Source organism: Simochromis diagramma, unplaced genomic scaffold, assembly GCF_900408965.1.
Source record: "Simochromis diagramma unplaced genomic scaffold, fSimDia1.1 OVJJ01000205.1, whole genome shotgun sequence".
In the NCBI taxonomy this organism is placed as follows: domain Eukaryota; kingdom Metazoa; phylum Chordata; class Actinopteri; order Cichliformes; family Cichlidae; genus Simochromis; species Simochromis diagramma.
This window is the reverse complement of record NW_024386782.1, coordinates 9,142,262-9,162,273: the sequence shown is the minus strand read 5'-3', so window position 1 is coordinate 9,162,273 and position 20,012 is coordinate 9,142,262. Positions and strand designations below refer to the sequence as shown.

At 39.6% G+C, this 20,012-nt stretch overlaps 1 protein-coding gene across 1 annotated transcript in view; it reads right to left on the bottom strand.

Moving 5' to 3' along the window:
* Positions 1-1,468, bottom strand: part of cdh2 (cadherin 2, type 1, N-cadherin (neuronal)) — a 61,735-nt gene extending 60,267 nt beyond the window's left edge. The window contains exon 1 of the mRNA XM_040021510.1: positions 1,128-1,468. Within this exon, the coding sequence (XP_039877444.1) occupies positions 1,128-1,187 (60 nt within the window). The 5' untranslated portion in view covers positions 1,188-1,468. The remainder of the gene's footprint in view (positions 1-1,127) is intronic.
* Positions 1,469-20,012: the final 18,544 nt, after the last annotated feature.

Genomic DNA, 20,012 nt, shown 5'->3' with positions numbered 1-20,012 from the left:
TTAGAGAGTAATGTGGCTGTTGTAAAGAAAGAAAACAAAGCTTATGAAACTTGTGTTTCCATAAAGAGTGAGTTTTGCACCAAACAAAGAAAACAGCGACTGTGAAGAACACACGCAGGGTATACTTATTAAGAAAAAATGCTCTGGTCTCCAGGCATGCCCAAATGTAGCCAACTAACAGCTCTTAGGGAGGGAGGCCTGGCCCTGTTTCTTTGCGTGCACTCTCAAAAGAATGTAAGACGAGAGGAGCCCCGCTGAAAAAGAGCATTGTGAGTATCCGTGCCACTTGCCATTCTTAATCAGAGGAATTTAAATGGAAAATGCTCGCAGAGAGGAGGGGTTGGGGGAGCAGGAGGAGGAGCAGAGCTGGAAGTCTGGCACGTTAGAATAAGGGAGGTATATAAGGGATGTATATTTCTAGATACAAATGTTAACATAAATCACAGTTGCCACTTTTTCAGATCCCAAAAAAGCTTTCATTTAACTGCCTGATTGCTTTTTCCCTGTTGCTCAAAGTGTCTGACTAATGAAAATAAATACATTTCCACAAGTCACCCCATTACACAGAGGGGTTCCAACCTTAAGGCTGGACAACAATCATTATCCCATCACTGAGGTGAAATTACCACAATAACATGTAGTCGGCTACTTTTCATTGTTCATCTTAAAGACTTTTCTTTTCTACCACAGATACAATTAACTCGCCCGGGGGGACAGGGACACGCTGCAGCAATCTACATAAATATTAAACCAAACTAAATATAACCAAGTCATAACTAGGTTAACGTGGGCCTGTATCGCCCAACTGAGAACACATTAGCCTGCAAAATGATTGCAAATCATCCAAATGATTTTTTTTTTTTGTTTTTTGGCTAAAATGCGCACGCAGCATCTCTTGAAAAAGAAGAAAAGAAAGAAAGAAGCCATTTAAGTCAAAGCCACTTTACAGCGGATTTTTGTGTACTGTTTTTATCAAACTGCACGCAATGTAAAGTGGCCGCTGGAGGGTCTAAGCACCGTGCCCGGGTTCCCCAAACTCAACATTAACAGCGTCGCTACGAAAGAAAACAAGCGGCGAAACTGTCCGGTGTAACTCCTGCTGGAAGCCGCTTTACACGTTACATTACCTGCAGTCCTGCCAAGACCAGCAGCAGAAGCAGACCGCTGCCCTCGTGTAAGGAACACATTTGGACGCCCGTGAATGCTTAATTCCCTCCGAATCCGTGAAAAGAAAGGGAGAAAAAAAAAGAAATTTAAAAATTAAAAAAAAAAAAGAATATCCCGCTGACTCAAGTACAGCCCTCGATGGAGAAAAAAAGAGAGATCCTTCTACGACAAAGGCAGGAGCAGCGTCAGGAGCGGCGGCAGCATGTAGCAGCCTCCTCCTCTGTCTCTATCTATCCAGTCCGTAGCTGACGGAGGGAAGAGCACTGCCTGGTACTGAGGCTGCTGCGCCCTCCCATCCAGTCCGACACGAAAACGAAAAAAAAAAAAAAAAAAAGCCCCGGCCACTAGTCTATAAACCGCCCATCTCACTGTCTCTCCCTGCCGGTGACACAGCCAATTTCACTATTGGAAAGGAGCGGGTTCTCTTTAGCTATCTCGTCTAATGACTATTGACATGGCATTTTTATTGCTGTTGTTCTTGTTGTCTGTCTTATAGGTAAAGTATGCATCAAATGAAAGTATGCTTTCAAACGTAGAAGAAATAACTATAGCTTTACATTTCCAGCCTGAAAAGATACACGATTACAAAACTGCTAATTGGACATTAGTGTCCTGATTCCAAACGCAGTATATGGTTTTCATATACATAGGCATTAAAAAGTTTTAGCAGTGTATCAAACCAAAGACTCACACAGTTATTTAGCGATGATTGTCACACATTTAGTGGAACATTTTGGTATTTCCTTATAGTTTCCCAGCCAAACTCTTTGGTCATTGGCTCCAGACTCCTCTGAGAAAGAAAATGCTTTTTGAATGTCATGGGCATCAGTAAACCAGTTAGCTGTCTGTCAGCTGGCATGAAAAACAGCCCAGATTTTACCGATCATTAGGTGTGACATTCAGATCACACCAGCCCTGGGATAAATATTGTTTGCTGCATGTTACATCCTAAGGATTATCATTTATCGGTGATTAGGGTGTGAATCTGCTTTGGTTATCCTTTATTGATCTCTCTCTCTCTCTCTCTCTAACACACACACAAACACATGTGCACATGCATATACACATATACACTGAGCACCCCATCACAGGCTAACAAGCTCATTGTTTCATAAATGGCTCACTCGTTCTGGAATTTGGAATTCTGCAGTCTATTCATCTTTCCTCGGCTTACAATTTGCAAGCAAAGATATTTTTTTCATGTTCCACTCAAAGACACAATGAATAATTCTCTTAAATTGCCTCCTCATGTGATACAGCCTGATGAAGGTTAAGTCACCTGGGTTGTGCTGCTGACACCTAATTAACTATCATGAGATAGCTCCACGAAAGAGATCGCATCTGAGATATTTTATTTCTGTAGATGAGGGAGAGGGGGGGAAAAAAAATACTTATTCCATCTGCAAATAATAAACAAAGGCTGACTTTCGGTTCACCCCCTCCTGGGCAATCTATTGTTTTCCAAGTTATTGGCGGTTTCAGGTACAGACAAGTAGGCGTGTGATGCTGCCTCCACTCCTTCTACAAATCAAACCATCCACTCCTGAGAGTCTGTTGTAATCCTAAATCAACAGCAAGCACCATCAAATTCCTCTTACACGCAACACACATACGAGAAGCAAACGATGTGTAGTTTTGTTTTTTTAAGTGTGTCTGTGAAGGTTCTCAGTCATCCAGGTCATCGTAGTCAAAGCTTGCAAAGAAAAGCATCTGGACTTCTTTAAGTTGCTTGAAGACGTTTCACCTCTCATCCGAGAAGCTTCTTCAGTTTTTTTAAGTGCTTCCTTCTTGCAGAAATGGGACTTAAGTCACCTCTGACTCTTCTGTTATCAATTAACACGCCTGATGATTAAAAGTAATAATTAAACCGTTCATTAATGTAAACAGAAGAAGAAGAAGAAGAATGCACATCAAAAATGAATATAACACACACCTGTCACAGATAAACTGTTGTGGTCACGTTTCCCTTTCTTTCGTCGATTAAGGAAAGTCAGTTATTTACCAAAGGCAGCCACATTTCACGTGCCCTTCCTTTCTTTGCTGTGACAGAATAGGGCAAGAGATCAAACCGAATGACCTGCTGATAATTGATATCACATTTTGTACAAATTGTTACATTTATGTAATCTAATTGAGAGTGGGATCAAAATGCTCCATCTCTTTGATTAATGCAGAGGCGGTTATCTTTCATCAGTACTTGTCTAGGCAGGGACGGGAGGAGGCGTTAGTGGGAATCCAATTTGGACTTGGTGCATTCAATCAAACAATATCACATTGCATGATGCATAATACCAATCTGAGACCCCCAAGAAGTCTTCGTGCAGCACATGTTTTACCGTGGCTTCAAAATGTAGAGGAGAACATTTTTGCCATCAAGGTCACTTTGCAGTCCGTGGATAATATATTCTCAGGCCTGAGCGACTCTGTGTGCAGACAGATAACTTTGTTTTGCAAGCGTGTGTGAGGCAGCTATATGATGCATGTTGGTGGTGATGCTGACACTGCTGTTGACTCTCATAAGCACAGGTGTCTGGGGGCCGGTGGCCCGGAGGAGCCCTCGATTCCACACCTTTTAGTCTGCACAATTGGATGTTGTGTGGTGTATTGCAGCACGGTGGCCTTGACCGCACTGGAAGAAAAATGGACGAGGTCAGCAGCACTTTCACATCCGCGGCACTTCTTCATGCTGACTTTGTGTTGATACAGGAATATGACACAGTTCACCCTCTGCTCGCACATAGTGTAATGCGGAGCTTGGGCATTTACTTGCGGAAGCCAAATTTACTGTATATCACAATATTCAATGACACTTGTGGGCCCAGCTTTGTATCTTGCAAATAGTAGTATTTAGCATTGAAATATATTCCCTTTGGGTAAAAACACACATATTTTGACCTCCTTCAACAATTGGCTAATTACATTGTCACTGTCATTGTCCTATGCATGTCAAAGGTTGCTTTGGAACAAATTAGTGAGTGGAAAGGAGCACCTCAACGCCATTATCAATTTCAATCAAGCTTCATTGTTATGCATTCAATAAAGGATCTCTAAGGACCGTCGTATTGCTCTGATTATTCTCCTCTCATTCCAAATCAGCTCATTGAGTCTTTTATTCCATTTGAACAATAGAGGCAAAAAGAGACGTGGTGTAGCTGCATGTACACAGATATATGCCTGTTTTTTTCCTGCTTTTTACAATGACTTTTAGCAAGGTTTCCGCTTCGCATCCTCCACATAGTGCGTGGCATGTTGACGAAAATATTGCACGGTTACTTGGCTGAAGTTTTGTAACCTTGAAAGGATCTGATTATATTTTATTATTTGCAAAGTGACAAACAGCAAGGGAGACATGCACGAAAATTTCTGCTGAGCATTTTCTCTCTGTAATTTCTTGTGAAAAGACATGTCAGTAAAGCAGCTTGGTGCCACCCCCTTTGTCGACAAATAAAGGCAAAATGCTGCTTTGCAAGCAGCTCTGGCAATGTCTACGGAGTCACGGGGCTTTTACAAGTGTGTGTCTGCCCCAATTTATGGATTGCAGTTTTTTGCTGGAGGCCACATCTGTCTGCTGCATGCTGGTGTGCCACACAGATCTAATAGTGATTGATTGCCTGATTGAGGGAAATTGTGTTGAACTCCCGAGCAACCCAAGGAGAGAAGAAAACATCTTTAATTAGTGATGCAATAAAAGTGTGGCTATTGATTTGTAATGGCACACGTGTGTGCAAAAAGACACTTATCCCAATTATTTATTGTTCAGATTTCAGCTTAGAGTGTTAGCGTGCTACATTTGCTCATTAGCACAGAACACACAGTCACCTACAGTACAAGCTAATGGGAGTGTTCTGTCATTAGGCGCTGAGACATCTTAGTCTATCCACAGACCCAACCCACAAACATGGCATAAAATATCTGCCATGCACATCCTAATGGTAATGAGAAAAGCAGCTTAACAAGTTTCCTTTACACGTCTGTGATTCTGTCACTTGAGCTTTTGGAGCAAAACTTGAAAGTTTGCTTTAATAAATAATGCTGTCATATCACCATGTTATCTTATATGACAGATCAAAGTAAGGCTTCTGCAAAAAAAACACACATACATATACAGACACTCACAGCACTCGACTGCATGGCCACACTGTATTGCCTAAATGATAAGCTAATGCAGGGAGACTATCAATTTCCAAATTGACACATAACATTTCTTTTTATTCTTTTAACATTCCTCCTGAGCTTTCTGAAATCTGTTGTCTCTTTTGTCTTCAGTATTTCCAGCTCAAAAATGTATTTTCCCTTATCACTATTGATCTGCAAGAAGACAAGGTCTTTGGCCGTGACAGCCCAGCCCATATGATTTAGGAGTGGACCAACAGCCTGTCTAAGCACAGGGGCATCAGTGGATTTATACGAAGGCTGGTGCTGCTGCTGATCTACCCCTTGCATCTCCCTCTACCTCACACTGGGCTTTCTTATTAGGAGCTTAATTTTGGAGGCAGTTGGGGAATAAGACAGTTTTTTTCCCTGTAATCACAGAGGTAATGAGATTAGAGGTTATCCCAATAAATGCTTGATTTTGTTTTTTTTTTTTTTTTTTGGTTATCTTCATGTTTTCAGCTGGGAGAGTTTAGTTTTCACATTTATTAGATTGCTTTAATGCAAATGAAGGAGAAGCCTGGTAACAAAAATGTGTTAATAATTACTGCAGGCTTAAAAAGGTGGCAAAGGTCTGGCTTGTTCTCGGAGTTTGTCAGATTGCTTAAAGCGGTACAGTGTGTTCATTACAATTACAAGGGGAAAAAATTATAAAAAGAAAGTTTGTGAATAGAAAACATCATCATAGTGTATCATTATAGATTAAACATAGAAAATTAAGATGCTTATTTTTAATATAAAACCAATCGTCTTAGGGACAACCAAATTAAGATCATTATGAATTTTACTGAAGACAACATTGTTGATTTGATACATTATAGTGTGCTCTAATGAGATTAAAATATGATCCTCGTTCACAGTAATTGTCATAGTACCTACTCCAACACGCTTGCCCGTGGATATTAGTATTTATTTTTTCCCCATTAGTATGAACAGGATTATTGTCTGGTGCATAATGCTATCTTTACAGCTCATTAGCAGTCAGCAGGTTATCAAAAGTGATGTTTTTCTTTCATTAACTTTGAAAATATTGCCGCACTTTTCATCTGGAACAGATAATTGCTGAAAAATAAAGCACCTAAAAATGAGCAATATAGAGAAGGTTGTAATGCATTGTTGTTCATTCTGTGATTCTGCCTGGATTTCATCCAGTGATAGACTTGTGTTTGCCTTCAATATGTGCAAATCTCTGCCATCCAAAGAAAAAAAACAAAAAAAACCCAAATAAAAAACGATCCACTGATGTCAATAAGAAAATGCATTTTTTTTTGTTAAACTAATGGTAGTTTTTGTATTCAGTTCTTTCCTTGTATCATAGACAATGCTTCAAACCATTAAGAAGCACACAAATTATATAGCATAGAAAGGCACTTGTAGCCAAAGCAGCAGATGTTAGTGGCAGGTTGCTCAGTGCGAAGGGTGCCTCATTTGGCTCACTCAGGAGGTGATCATGAGACATATTGCCTTTACTCTCGCCCTCCACACAGACTCATGACTGTTCCTTTCACCCGCTGGGATGCTGAGGAAGGGTCAGTAGGACACAGCAAAGACTTTGAAGTGAAGAGTTTTTAGGGTCAGTGTTTCTGGTGTTTCCTTAGTCATAGCGGTGCTTTACTATATTTGGTTAAACCAAAGAATGATTCATCAGTGTGACTCACAGAATCCACACTCCTTAAACAGACAAAGCATGTCTCACACAATACTTTTGAAATCTCATGGATAGGGATGGGTATCGTTTAGGTTTTATCCGATACCGGTGTCAAACCGGTACTTTTGAAACGGTGCCGGTGCTTAAACGGTGTTTAAACGGTGCTTAAACCGGTGCTTAAAGAATGGAGAACACAAAATTGGTCCAAAAACCTCTCATGTTCAGCTGGTTTTTTGTAAAAAGATAACAATGTTAGCCTTTTCTGCAGCTATAGAGGATTTATGGCATCACTCTTGGCTGGAAGCAGTGCTTAAACAATGGAAAAAACACAAACTTTGTCCAAAAACCTCTCATGTTTAACTGTTTTCCACTTTTTCTTTGGTCATTTTAGCCTTTTTGGCCAGGGTGAAGGGAGTATCTGCCATCAAACAAGAAGACAGCCGCATGTAGCTATGGTGATGTTTGCTAGTTCACCTTACATGCATTAATTTAATAAGGTGGTTAGCGTACTCAACGTAAATTACACACGAACAACATTAAGCGACTCACGCAGAGAAGAACGGCTGCTGCTGCCATCATCATCCGTCATCATTTCTGCCACACTGGCAGGGCTAGGGGCCAGGACTCTCCTCTTCCTGTTTTTGGGCGATGTTGCTAACTCCGGGTCCGATAACAGGCAACCCACCTGCAGTAGATGTGCACGGTGTGAGGTCTGGCAGCAAGCTATCAAATACGGCGCATTTCTCGGCTTTTAAAAAAAACGCTATGCGTCGCCAGGTGTTTCATCGGATTTGAGGTGTTACCTCCTTTGACAGTATCACAGTATCAGCTTAAAGCACTTGTTGCAGGCTGCTGAGTTTGCATATTTTGCTGTGAAGTACAGCCAGACTTTTGACCCCTTTGCCTTGGTCATTTTTAATCTGTAGCTCTGCTCTATAAGAACGTACGTACCTGGACCCGCCTACTATCCTCGGAAACGTAAAATGATTGGCTAGAATCTAAAGTGTATCACAGCTCAGGAAAAAAAAAAGCACCGAAATAAAGCACCGAAATGTGCGCTGCTTTTCGGTCTGGTTACTACCGTTTATGTCAGAACCGGATACCGGTACCCATCCCTACTCATGGATCTTCACTGAAGCTATCTGCAGTTCCGTTTTTTAAAAAATATGATATTCTGTGCTTTAGGATGTTTTCATCCAAAAAAAAGTCTTAAGGATCCTGTTCTGTCTCTGTTTGTGCTTTTCCTCCTCAATACCCCCCTCATCTTTCTTGGTATCTAATTGGGTTTCATTGATTTACTCCATCACGATGCTAGCTTGGCCAAGTCTCTGCTGACCCTGCAGAAAAATATCAGGCAGGCTGTCTAACAGGCAGCGTTCCGGCTACCCGGACACAACCCCAGCACTCCCAGTGCAAGCAGTGAATGATTGTGTCAGTGAGCTGGAATTGAGTCAACCTGCCGCTCCTGTGGCCCTCACAGCTGAACCATAGATTAGCTAGCACTGAAACAACACAGGGCTCAAGAGGGGGGGGGGGGGGGGTGTACACACTGGGCAGAGACTCTGGTGTGGTTGTGAAGAGGAAGAAACGAGGGGGCCAACTGGCGGTTGTCAGGAAGCCGAGGGACACAGCCTCTCATCTGTGCCTGAGGAACTATGTGTCACCTTGAGTTCTCTCTGGAGGAGGTGTCCGGACATAAACCTGCTGGGCCAGGTGGGGTGTGAAGAAAGGATGAAGGCAAGGAGGAAGTAGAGCTGTCCAGATTTTCACATGTGACAAATGTGGTTGAGCAAAAAAATCCACAGCATCACTCGTAGAACATTTGAACAGAGTGAAAATGAATTTGAAAAAAAGAGTCTTGCCTCACCTTTTCAATTCTGCATGCAGCAATAGAGAGGATAAAAGAAAAGGATATAATACTGACAGAGCTTTGATACCAACTGTGTCCTCGTTTCCTCCTCTCGACTCCTGTCCCCCTTCTGCCATGCATTATAAACGGCTGATTATGACAGTGACAGCTCCTCAGGTGTGCCGTATGCTAGATTTGTTATTCAGCTCACAGGCATTTCTGTCCCTCCCTCTTACCACCTGCACAGGCACACAATCACGCACACAGTGACACACACACACACACACAAATGCACACACACAAGCAGAGGTGCACACACCCACACTCACCCTCCCACTCACACACAGATCCCACACCCACATACACACACACACAACCACAACGGATTTCTCACAGCTGCTGTGTCAGCGGGATTCTGGAACCAGAGAGAGGGGGGGGTATTACATGAATCAGCCTCACACAACTGTTGTATTCGCAGTCCTATGATCTGAACGCACAAATGAAATTAAGCTTTTATTGTTTGATTTAAATTTTCAATGGCCCCTGGTGCGCTCATGAGGTTGTAATTGCAAATAGTTTTTTGGTTAATGTTGTTTTTTTCATTTTAAATTAATGGACAGGATGGGCTGATTTGGATTCCTGGAGCACACTGCAAAGACAATTTACAAATCATACCTTACAGGCAGGGGTTAAAGTGGGCTTTGGCAGGTGGGGGGACCCTAAGATTAGGTGCAGCAGTGGAGCGTGGGAAAAAGAATCAGTTAGAAATAACTCACCCAATGATTTGTATTGTGAGCTTCAGTAGATTTTACTTTGTTTGCAGGTTGTGATCAGCTGATCTGTCCTGCCGCTTCTCCTGCTCTCTGTGGCTTTAGCTAGCTGAGTTTAACAAGCTACAAGCAGATGTTTCATGGGCCATCATGGCTGATTTCCGACCCCTCACAGAACGAAGCTAGTATAAAATGTAGAATTTGGTCAGTAAACCTAATCAACAACATCACCATAAATTTAAATTGACGTCTGCGACCCTTTATTTAACCTAATTGACCATGAACGCCACACCATACTCTGCACCAGTCCAACAAAGTGCATTACTGTGATCAACCCTGCACTAAACTGCAGAGTTTTTCATGCAAGATGTTTCCCAACATGAAAAGATCATAACTTCAGCAACACATCAAGTAATAGTGAATTAGGACATTACATGCAAGCTTTAAAATTCAGTTTATCAAATGTCATGAGCTGAGCATTTCTTACCTTTGAAAAATAATCGCTTATCTTCTTCTCATGTGTTTTTTCTTACATCTCTATATCTGCTAGACCGTCACACTTTTTTCTAGCCAGTTTAAACTTAGCTAATGAGATACATTGTATGACAAACAGCACAGAACGAAAGTTTTCGTTTGGTGATTTGTGATTTATTGAGCTGTTTGAAAAGATGCATTTGAAAGTACCTGCCACTGTACTCCATTTATGTTCACTGCTCTTTAGTAGCACAAGCTAGATGCTGCAGTACCACGAGAGCAGCTCTTCCATCTGCACCATTAATGTATAAATGGTGCAGATGGAAGAGCTGCTCTCGTTAAAATACTACGTAAATACTCATTTACTTTAGGTGTCAGTACACCATTCCACATCATTCCAGTGCACTTTAACTCCTGCTAACAGCAGTATAGATACACCCAGCACTATGAGGTCAATTCTTTACTTCTAACATTTATTTATTTATTTATTGAAGTTTAAGACTGCCCAGTCTCAAATTGCTCGATAACTTTATATTAATAACTGACTGGGTGCAATGTGAAAAACGAAAAAACAACAAGCAACTATCTGGTTCCCTTTAATTGTGCCTAAAGTTTTAGCGTCTTCATTATGTTTACAACTTAACTGTTAAATATTACCATATTTAAAAACTGCTGCGAATGTCTAAAAGCATTTCACAAACTGCACAGAAAACACCCGATGCTTGCAACTAACTTGAATGGTACAAAGAAATGAGGCTGTGAAAGGGACAGATTTTTCCTGGAACTGAAAACAGAATTAATTAGAGAAATTATGTTGAGTATTACTCTCAAATTATTGGTGAAGTTACTTTATCTTTACTGGATATATAAATAAACATCTGTTTTCTCACCCTAGTAATAAAAGCTACATTTGTTAATAATTTGTTTGCCTTAAAATGTTAACTTATTGATTCATTATTCCAATTCACTAACTAGATTCACTAATCTGTGCTGAGCGAAAAGAAAAATAAAATCCAAACCCCAAATGTTATTTATAATGTAGGAAGCGATATTTTTCGGGGCCTGGTGCTTGATGACGTGTTACTGGCGAGTACTGGCCAGCTATAAACTATGTGAAGTGAGGTGAGGTCACCTTGAGAGTTTTCAAGTGCTGCCAGCAGTGGAAATGTTTTTCAGTGGAAATACTTCATTGAAAACATTAGTGGTAAACACTGAGTCATCAACCCCTCTAAATCAGCAGGGACATCTTCAAAAACTGGTCGACTGCTGTGCTCAAATTATACCGTTGGCCATTTGGAAGTATATTTTCTTGCAATAATCAAACCCAATTTCAGGAAAAGTAGAAATTCAAAAATCAAGGTACTGTTGAGTATCAGTTATCAGACTGATAAAGTGGGTAAAACAACACTGTAAATGACAAGCCGTTATTATTTAAAACATCGACTGAGTGTTCAAATGTCTCATATACCAACAACCACAACTGGATGCATTGCCCAACATCCAAATTATGGATTTCGTCCCTCAGAGATTTAGGTTATAATACTGGCCACCTGCCGTTGTCTGCAGTCCTCTTGTTCCTGTTGTTTTCCCTCGGAGGACTATTTTCTTTCTTTCTTTGTTTTAGGATATAAAATGATCTGCATGTGGACAAATCAGAAGGAAAAATATTGAAAAAGATCTTGTATAAAATGCAGATGGCGAGTAACTTTGACAAATGTTGTTTTTTTTTTAAAGTATTGTCGAGTGTTTATTTTTCACGTGGCATTTTGCAAAGTGCCTGTTGTTTCAGCAGAGTCCATGGCTGAGTTCTCTAATTTGCTCCAGCTTTGGCTTCACTCTACCATGTAAATGCAATTAACTTGCTGACAAAGTAGTTCTTCTGGCAGAACTGTTGTCTGACTTTTGCATTACCAAATGAAGAAATAGAGAAGTAGGAAAGTGATCCAAAAATAAAAAGATTAATCACTTTGCCAGGCCTCGCTATAGGAAGCGGTTACTCGGAGAAGGTTACAGCTATTCGCCTTTTGAAGTCACACTGATTTCACCGAGTTGGTTCTACTGGTGTTTTTTGATTTGCACACAAGTATTTTTATCCTAATCTTACTTGACAAGGTTAATTTTGTGAGGCCCAGTATACAGTGAAACAGACTGCTGACCTTTTGACTTACAGATTCGCAGTCTACTTTTAATTAGGTTCCACGTTCAATTCATTACTTTTCTAATACAGGCAGATTGCAAAAAGCAGATATATTAGATGTGATGTAACCTGAGTAGGTTAACCGCACATTGCTCCCCAAGATTAAGACTGATTGCCCAGCCTTACTCTTGAAAAGGTTGCGTCAACCTTCAGTTAAAACTTTCTCCACAGTGATCATATTATGGGCTGAACAAGTAATGTAAATGTTAGTATAATGTCGGTTAGGTCAAGAGCCAGTATGTTAATGTCCGGGTGTCTAATTTGCATTGTTTCCTCAAGGGTCAGACATTACTTCTCATAAATGCATCATTACGCTTGTATTTCACTTCTGCCTTTAGGCCAGTATCAGACAGGTGTCACCTTGATTAGAGATGGATGTTACAGCCTCATAGGCTAGTAAATGCAGCATAAATCAATGTACAATTATAAAAGTGTGTGTTGATGTATAAAATTATTTTTGAAACAGGTCTCTAAACATAGCACAATTTAAAAACTAAACTAAAAATGACTATATTAATTTGGGACAAGCTAAAGACGCAGAGCAGATGTAGATATTGTACTATGAATATGACCAGCTGTCAGGGCCGTGAGCACTCTGAGGATACTGTGGCGATGAACCTTGGGGACACTGTTGGAGCATCTGTTATTGAGAATGCCAGGGCTCAGACCCCCTTAAAGTAAGACTGAAATTGATACTGACAGAGAAGCTCTTATGAATGTCACGGGATCCTGAATGCGATGACAAATTGTATTGTGGGTAGAGTTTAGGATTCTGGTGACAAAGTGTCATCTTGCATTAGCTTGCTGAAGATTGGCGGATCAGGCTAAACAAGGTGGCACTGAGGTGGAGAGAGGCAGTCAGCAGATGAGTCGGTTCACTCCTGACAAGCTTACGCTGCTCATGCTCAGAGTGGAAGAGCCGGTGCAGCCAAGCATTTTTTTTCTTTCCCACTGGGCTTTGCACTTTTCTACAGTGGCTGAGAGACCTCAGCATACAACAACAACAACAAAAAACAGATTAAAAAAACACACACACATGCAGATTGAGCAGTACATATTAACCATGCAGATAAGCATGCTTAAAACACATATAATAATTTGTGATTTATTTTTCCAAAAATTTGCTTTTGTTGATTTTCATGCATTTTCTTCAGTTTGACTCGCCGATCCACCTTTTCCACCACATTTTGGAATCCGCGATGCCACGGGCTGAAACACTTAAGAGCCACGTGTCAAAAAGGGGAAAAAAATCCTTTATATCACACAGAAACAATCAGATTAAAGTTTAAACCTCTTTTGCTTATCAAACCTTCCTATCCACAGTATAAACTTGGAACATGTGTAACATTCAATCTCCCCACGGCACCATGTTGGAATCAGAAAAATACGGTGATAAAATAAAGAAACCAGCTGAGATTTACCTCTTTCCATTACCTGCATGTTATTTTTAGCAATTCTTTGAGCAATCCTGGATCTAGGAAAGTAACTCAAGTTGGCTGTGCTTTTATATGTATGTGCGACTTCACTATTCATTCAATTTCCACATTTATGCCCCTTAAAATCTTTCCAAGTCTTTCCACTGTTGTTCACTGCTGTTGTTGTTGTTGTTGTTTTTAAGTGCGATATACTTTCTTTGATTCTATTAATTACATTTATATTTTTAGCACATTTTATACTCGTGTTTATTTTATTCAATTAAAATGCTGCTCAATATCCAGCAAATCACCTTGTTAACCTGAATTATTACTTATGGGATTAAAATGATTGATTTCAAAGGCAGGTTATTTTGGATGCTTTAATCCCCTTAATATATTTTCAAAGCTGCTTTTTTATGATTTACTGCTCATGTATGATTCCTCTTATACTGTGAGAGAAACAAATTTGTGGCTCTCTGTCATAATCATCCAGCTCCTGCCAAAGCGTTCAGCTGAAAAGCAGGACATCTTTGCTGTCCTTTCCTAACCTTCGCTGCGAGTTAGGGAAAAATAGGCCAAACATGTGGCTAAAGATTAGTGAAATCTATTGTGAAAACCCACTTTATTCTATGCCATGCCTATGTCTCTTCTGCTTCTCAAACACATCAAACATCTGAGATGTATTCGGTACTACAGCAGGATAAAAATAACAAATGGTGTGAAGCAGATTCAGAAAATTGTCCTTGCTATATTATGATATTAATTTAATTTGTGTTTGCAATTTACAATTTGAAAGGACAATGTGACATCTCCCTGCATCCAAAGTAGGAAAAAATGTGTTATCTTAAAATAGCTAATTAGATTTCTGATACAAATACTGACATGCTAAACAGGCTTCTCCTCCCAGTGTCCTTCATGGACCATACCCATGTTTATGATTGTTATTAATCCTTCCAACAGAGTGGAAACATCTCGCTGTCTGTGTAGAGAGCTCATCAGTTAGATCTAAAATGATGTTAATCACATGGCCTCGAGTTATTTCTCACTAAGAATTAATTTTCTTGTCTTTAGCTTCTTGATTAGTCTGGCCTTATGCATGTATTGTAAAAAAAAATAAGTAAAAACCTAGGGGCTATGTGTAACCCTTTAAATCTGTTAAATGAGATATGTCCGATGCTGGCATGATAACAAATTATGATTTTGCATAAGGTTGCTGCAGCCCAAGTTATTGTATCGAGTATATGAGTCATTTTCTAAAAGACCTCTATTACAGCATATCTCCATATCTCTACAACGGTATCTGCTCAGTGAGAAATGAGATATGCTAAAAAATGTTTGTTTTGGGAGGCTTTAATCTCCACTGAGAGAAACTTGCCACACTGAGAAGTTTCTGGAGGGTGATGACAAATAGAAAGTTCGGTAGCTGTATGATCAGCTTATTTGAGGCGGCAAAGATGGAGCACCACTATTAACTGCACAGCAAGTTTCCATCGTCCTGGTCGGTAGACTCGGGGGACAGCTCCGTTAAACAGCAAGTTTTTCTGCATGTAATTAATGTGATAAACCTTTACTTCATTTCTTCTTGTTTTTTTTTTTAATTTTCTTTTGTTTTGTTTTTGTAGGTGGAAAATTAAAATGACCCTTTGCTCTCCAGTAAACTTGAAAGATTGTGTATAGATGGAAGCGGAAATCATATAAAACACGTTTGCTGCTCTGAATTTCACAAGATCCAGATGCTCACAACTGGTATCGGTTTAACATTGCCCTTTCCTTCTCAGCACTGACAGAAAGTTTGGCTTCACGTCATAAAACAAACACTGAGGTAATCTGAGATAGGCTGAGCAAATAAAATAACACATTAAATTCCTTACAGCTTGACTTTGATTTTTTTTTTTTCGCAACTCTTAATTGCATTGCTGGCATTGCTTCAGTTTCACCCTGAGATATCTTTAATAAAGGCCTTGCACTAAGTGCCTTGACTGTGGGACAGGGACGAGGGGGGATTGCCTTGGACTGACAGTGAGATATTCTCTCTAACCTGGCACTAACACTGCCACATGTTCTCCGTGTACTTAGCGCAAATAAGATGAATACAGTAAGCAGTCAAAGAACAGGAGTGCAAGCCAGATCGTATTCTTCAGAAGAGAGGGAGTCTCATTTATCTATAAGGGGTTTAAAAGGTGATATTTAAAAACTTAAAATGGTTACAAACTAGCAAGGTACATGATATGGCTCACCAGGCAGAGGAAAGGCTACCAGCCTCTACAAAGGTGGAAACTAAAATGTAGGAAGTCAGTTAGGACTCTTAATTACTCAAAATGAATCTGTAATTATTACATTGATTCATTTTTGGGAGCTAATTAATACAGCATCATTTCTGAATATTTTGGTGTCCTAGGAGATTGGATGATTGCTCTTAGCTAATTTCATGTCTGACTTTTCACTTTAATATTTTATTAGCATTAAAATTGCTTTTAATGGTACTATTTAACACTACTACTAACTTAAAGTTAAGTTTAAGAACTCCTGCTCTGTGTCACGATCACCTATCAGTTTGTATCTTTAAATGCCTGTTATCTTTTACCAGTTTTCACCACAATTTAGAAAACGATATAGATTATTTACAAATATACACTCAATGGCCACTGTAGGTTATTGAAAATAATAAGCCCATTACATTGCAGCAACTCGGTGCATTTAACCATGTTGACAGGATCAAGATGACCTGCTGGCCACTTCAAATATGTGGTGGCACATCAGATTGGCATCATGGATGTGTAGCGGACAAATCTGCCCCAACTGTGTGATGGTATCACTATGGACCAAAATCTCAGAGCAATACTTCCAGCATCCTTTTGAACTATGTCATGAAGAATTAAGACAGTTCTGAAGGCAAAAGGGTTTCCAACTCAGAACTACCAAAGTGTACTTAGTAAAGGGACCAGTGAATGTGTGAGTGAATGTTTTATAATACACAGAGGGAGGAAGAATGTCAAAGTCTGACAGTGTCAATCCTTTAGAGAAATTCGGGACAGGATTTAGACTTTGACAAAATACGGCATGAACAACACATCAGGCTGTCCTCAGTGTTGTACAGCTGTGTTGACCTGCTACAAGAACTAGACCAAAACATCCTCTTACTTACCTCATGCACTCTTGAAGCATTCTCGCCACATCATCAGTGACATTATGACAGATTCAGGATCTGCTTTCTTTTTTCCAAATACAAACTATTTTTTCCAAGTACTGACTCACTGACTGCATCATACAAGTTGAGGACAAACTCTGTTATCCATATCCAGATTAGGGTTTATCCCCCTCGTATGGATTAAATTATAATATCGGCATGGAACATTGCTTCACCTACTAACCCAGTTACCTGTATATTCATACATGTTATTGTTTCATGTGATTAAAAAAAAACCCTCATATGTAAGAGAATTATGAGTTTGAATTATGAATGTTTGTCAGTGTCAGGCATTAGCTCAGTCATGGTTTCCCAGACCTCTACCACCCATCTCTTCTCCATCCTTTTGCTCTCTCACTCTCTCCTCTGCCTGTGTATGCAGGTATGTGTTTAACTCTGCTTGTGTGTTCCAGAGGCGAAGCCTTACCTGGTTCTTCAACTGTCCTGCCTATTCACCTGGAGATTGTTTGATTGGTAGCGTGGTTCAGCACCTAGTTTTGGTATAGTGATGATGTCAGTGAAATCTGTCATGCTTGTGTTTGGACTTTCTGGTCTTTTCCTCTCTACACACACCTTTGGGGAAAGGTCAAGAAGGAAAGGACACATGTGGAAAAAAAACCTGAGCTTGGAGGAAAACCTCTCAGATAACCTGCCCGTCCCCTAAATTATCCAAACACTGAAAATATGATGAACTAAATGTTTCCACATGTTGATGTCCAGGCAGAGAGGGATAGATACATTAGGGTTTTTGTTTGTTTGCTTGTTTAGTGGTATAAATAAATGAAATTCCAAGGCCTTAGAAAGACTTTGAGTAGTGAAAAACATTTCTGAGTCTATTCACACTGACCGTCACTCTCCCCAGTTACTTTAATTGTAAGTCCTTTTTTTAAATTCTTTTTTTCTTCTCTTTCCTGCAGTTTAGCTACAGAAACACCTGCTTCAGGTGTTATCAGTCCATTCAATGGATGTTATTAGCTGATATCAGATCATATTCAGATCGAGGATCACTAACGGGAGTATGGGAAGACCCCTGAATCCACTCTCACTGAATCCACCGGAAGTCAGTTAGATTGGATATAACAGCTTTGAGATATATTTGTAGATATTATTACATGCTAGCTTAAAGTTGCCTCGTAAAGGTTAGCATATATTGCAGTAACGCAGTTACTATTTAAAGGATGTTATGACAGAATTATTAGCTTCTGTCATGGCTATTTAAGTTGATAGTTAATTAAGTTACCAGTAAAATGATTAATCACAGCCACAGATTTGAAATAAACATCCCGATTAGCTTAAGTGCATTTATATTCAATATGTGCTAGTTCCAGCGCTTCATTTAAACTGTATGAGACTCAGCCAGGGTCGATAAAATAAAATTCCACATTTCTGAACAAAGTCTGACTCCTTTAATCCTGCATGAGAAACCTCAGGATGCAGATTTATAGACCTTCCTTCCTGCTGGCACATCTGTCACACGTGAGAATCAGCTAGAAGTTTACACTAACATTTATATTAAATGCAACGACAGCCAGACTTAAGTTAAGCTCTCTGTCTGTGTGTCTCTGCTGAACATTTATAATCAGGTTTGAGTCAGGCTGCATTGAGTGTGAGACTTTTTTCTGTTGAAAACAGGTTGAAGATGGTTCACAATTTAGGAGCCTAATGATAAATGTATTAATAAGTTTTACTAATTTATTAATAAGTTTTACATTGTTTGTTTTTGTTTAGTACAAAGAACAGATTTCAGAGGAAAAGCAAAGAGAAGCATTGTCGCTTCATCCTTAATACTTTTAAGTTGCATCGGCTACAGTTTGGAAACCTGTGTTTAGTGCTGCACCAATAGGCAGCACGTCTAATTATTACATCACTGTGCTTTTTTCCTGTTGCTCTTTCAGAGCCGGATTGTAAATCAAAAGGTCTTTAAAAGCTTTTTTTTCTGCCTCAATCCTGAGCGCTGATGGCATGCAATTTTTTAAAGTGACATTCTGAGAAACAAAGGTGAGCAACAATACTTATGTACATTTAACATATTTCTCATTTATATACCAGTCTTGTATTCACTCGACATTTTCCAGGATGGTGTCTGGCAGTTTCTTCATCCACAGAAGTTTCATTTATCAGTGTGGGACTGCTGTGTCCCCTGAAAAACTCATTTCATTCTTTCTCACACAATGTTCATTTACAGAAATGTTTTAGAGAAATTGATTCTCTACCATAGGGTGAGCTAGTGAGTTTCCATAGATTGTATGAATATATTTATTAAATGAAGACAAGTGTTTGTCCTTTTTTCCTTTAGACAGTGAATGATACTAAAGGCAGGCAGTCAATATTAGGAGAAGACAAGAAGCAGAAGTACTTGCAGAGACAACTGCACTGAGGGCACAGCTGACCCTGAATTGGAAACATTGTTTCCAATTATGTTATCTGATAGTTTAAGAACTTACATTATGTAATCAAAATGTAAGTAATGACCAATTACAAAAACAGGAAAGCAGACAGAAAAAGTAATTGTGTTACATACACGTGATATACAAGGACAGCTACATGTAGTCTGAAAAGTCCGAAAAAGTTTTGTCAAGTTTGCAAGTCTATGAGCACGAGACATTCGCACATGTATTCACACATTTTCTTAACTAATTATCCAGTTCAGGATCACAGAGGTGCTGGAGGTGGATATGTTAAATAAATAAACCTTACAACAACCTGCATCCATGTACGTAGTTTCCCACAGGATGAGAAAAACAAAACGATCAAACTGTGGAACACTGTGGAACATGTTTATGCTCTGGTGTTTCAGAGGAGGCTGGAGGCGCTGAAAGGATCCCCTACCAGTTCCTGGTGAATCAAAGCAGAACTATAAAGTTTGTTGGACTGCATGACGGCCTTACCAGGGAGGAACCAGTTAGAAGCTGCTTTTAAAGTAGCTGAACAGATTTCATCTCAAGTAAGCGATTAACAATGGTTTGTTCATTTGTTCTGCCACTCAAAGGACATTTAAGAACATCGTTTAAATCTTTAGTTGAATATTATTCGAGTGACTCTTATCGTCATTTGCAATGATGGACATATTCTTCATGTTCATCCTGCTATTTAGTAAATTGTATGTGGCTGTTAGACCAGATGGTTGTTATCATATTACATAAGTATTTCTTA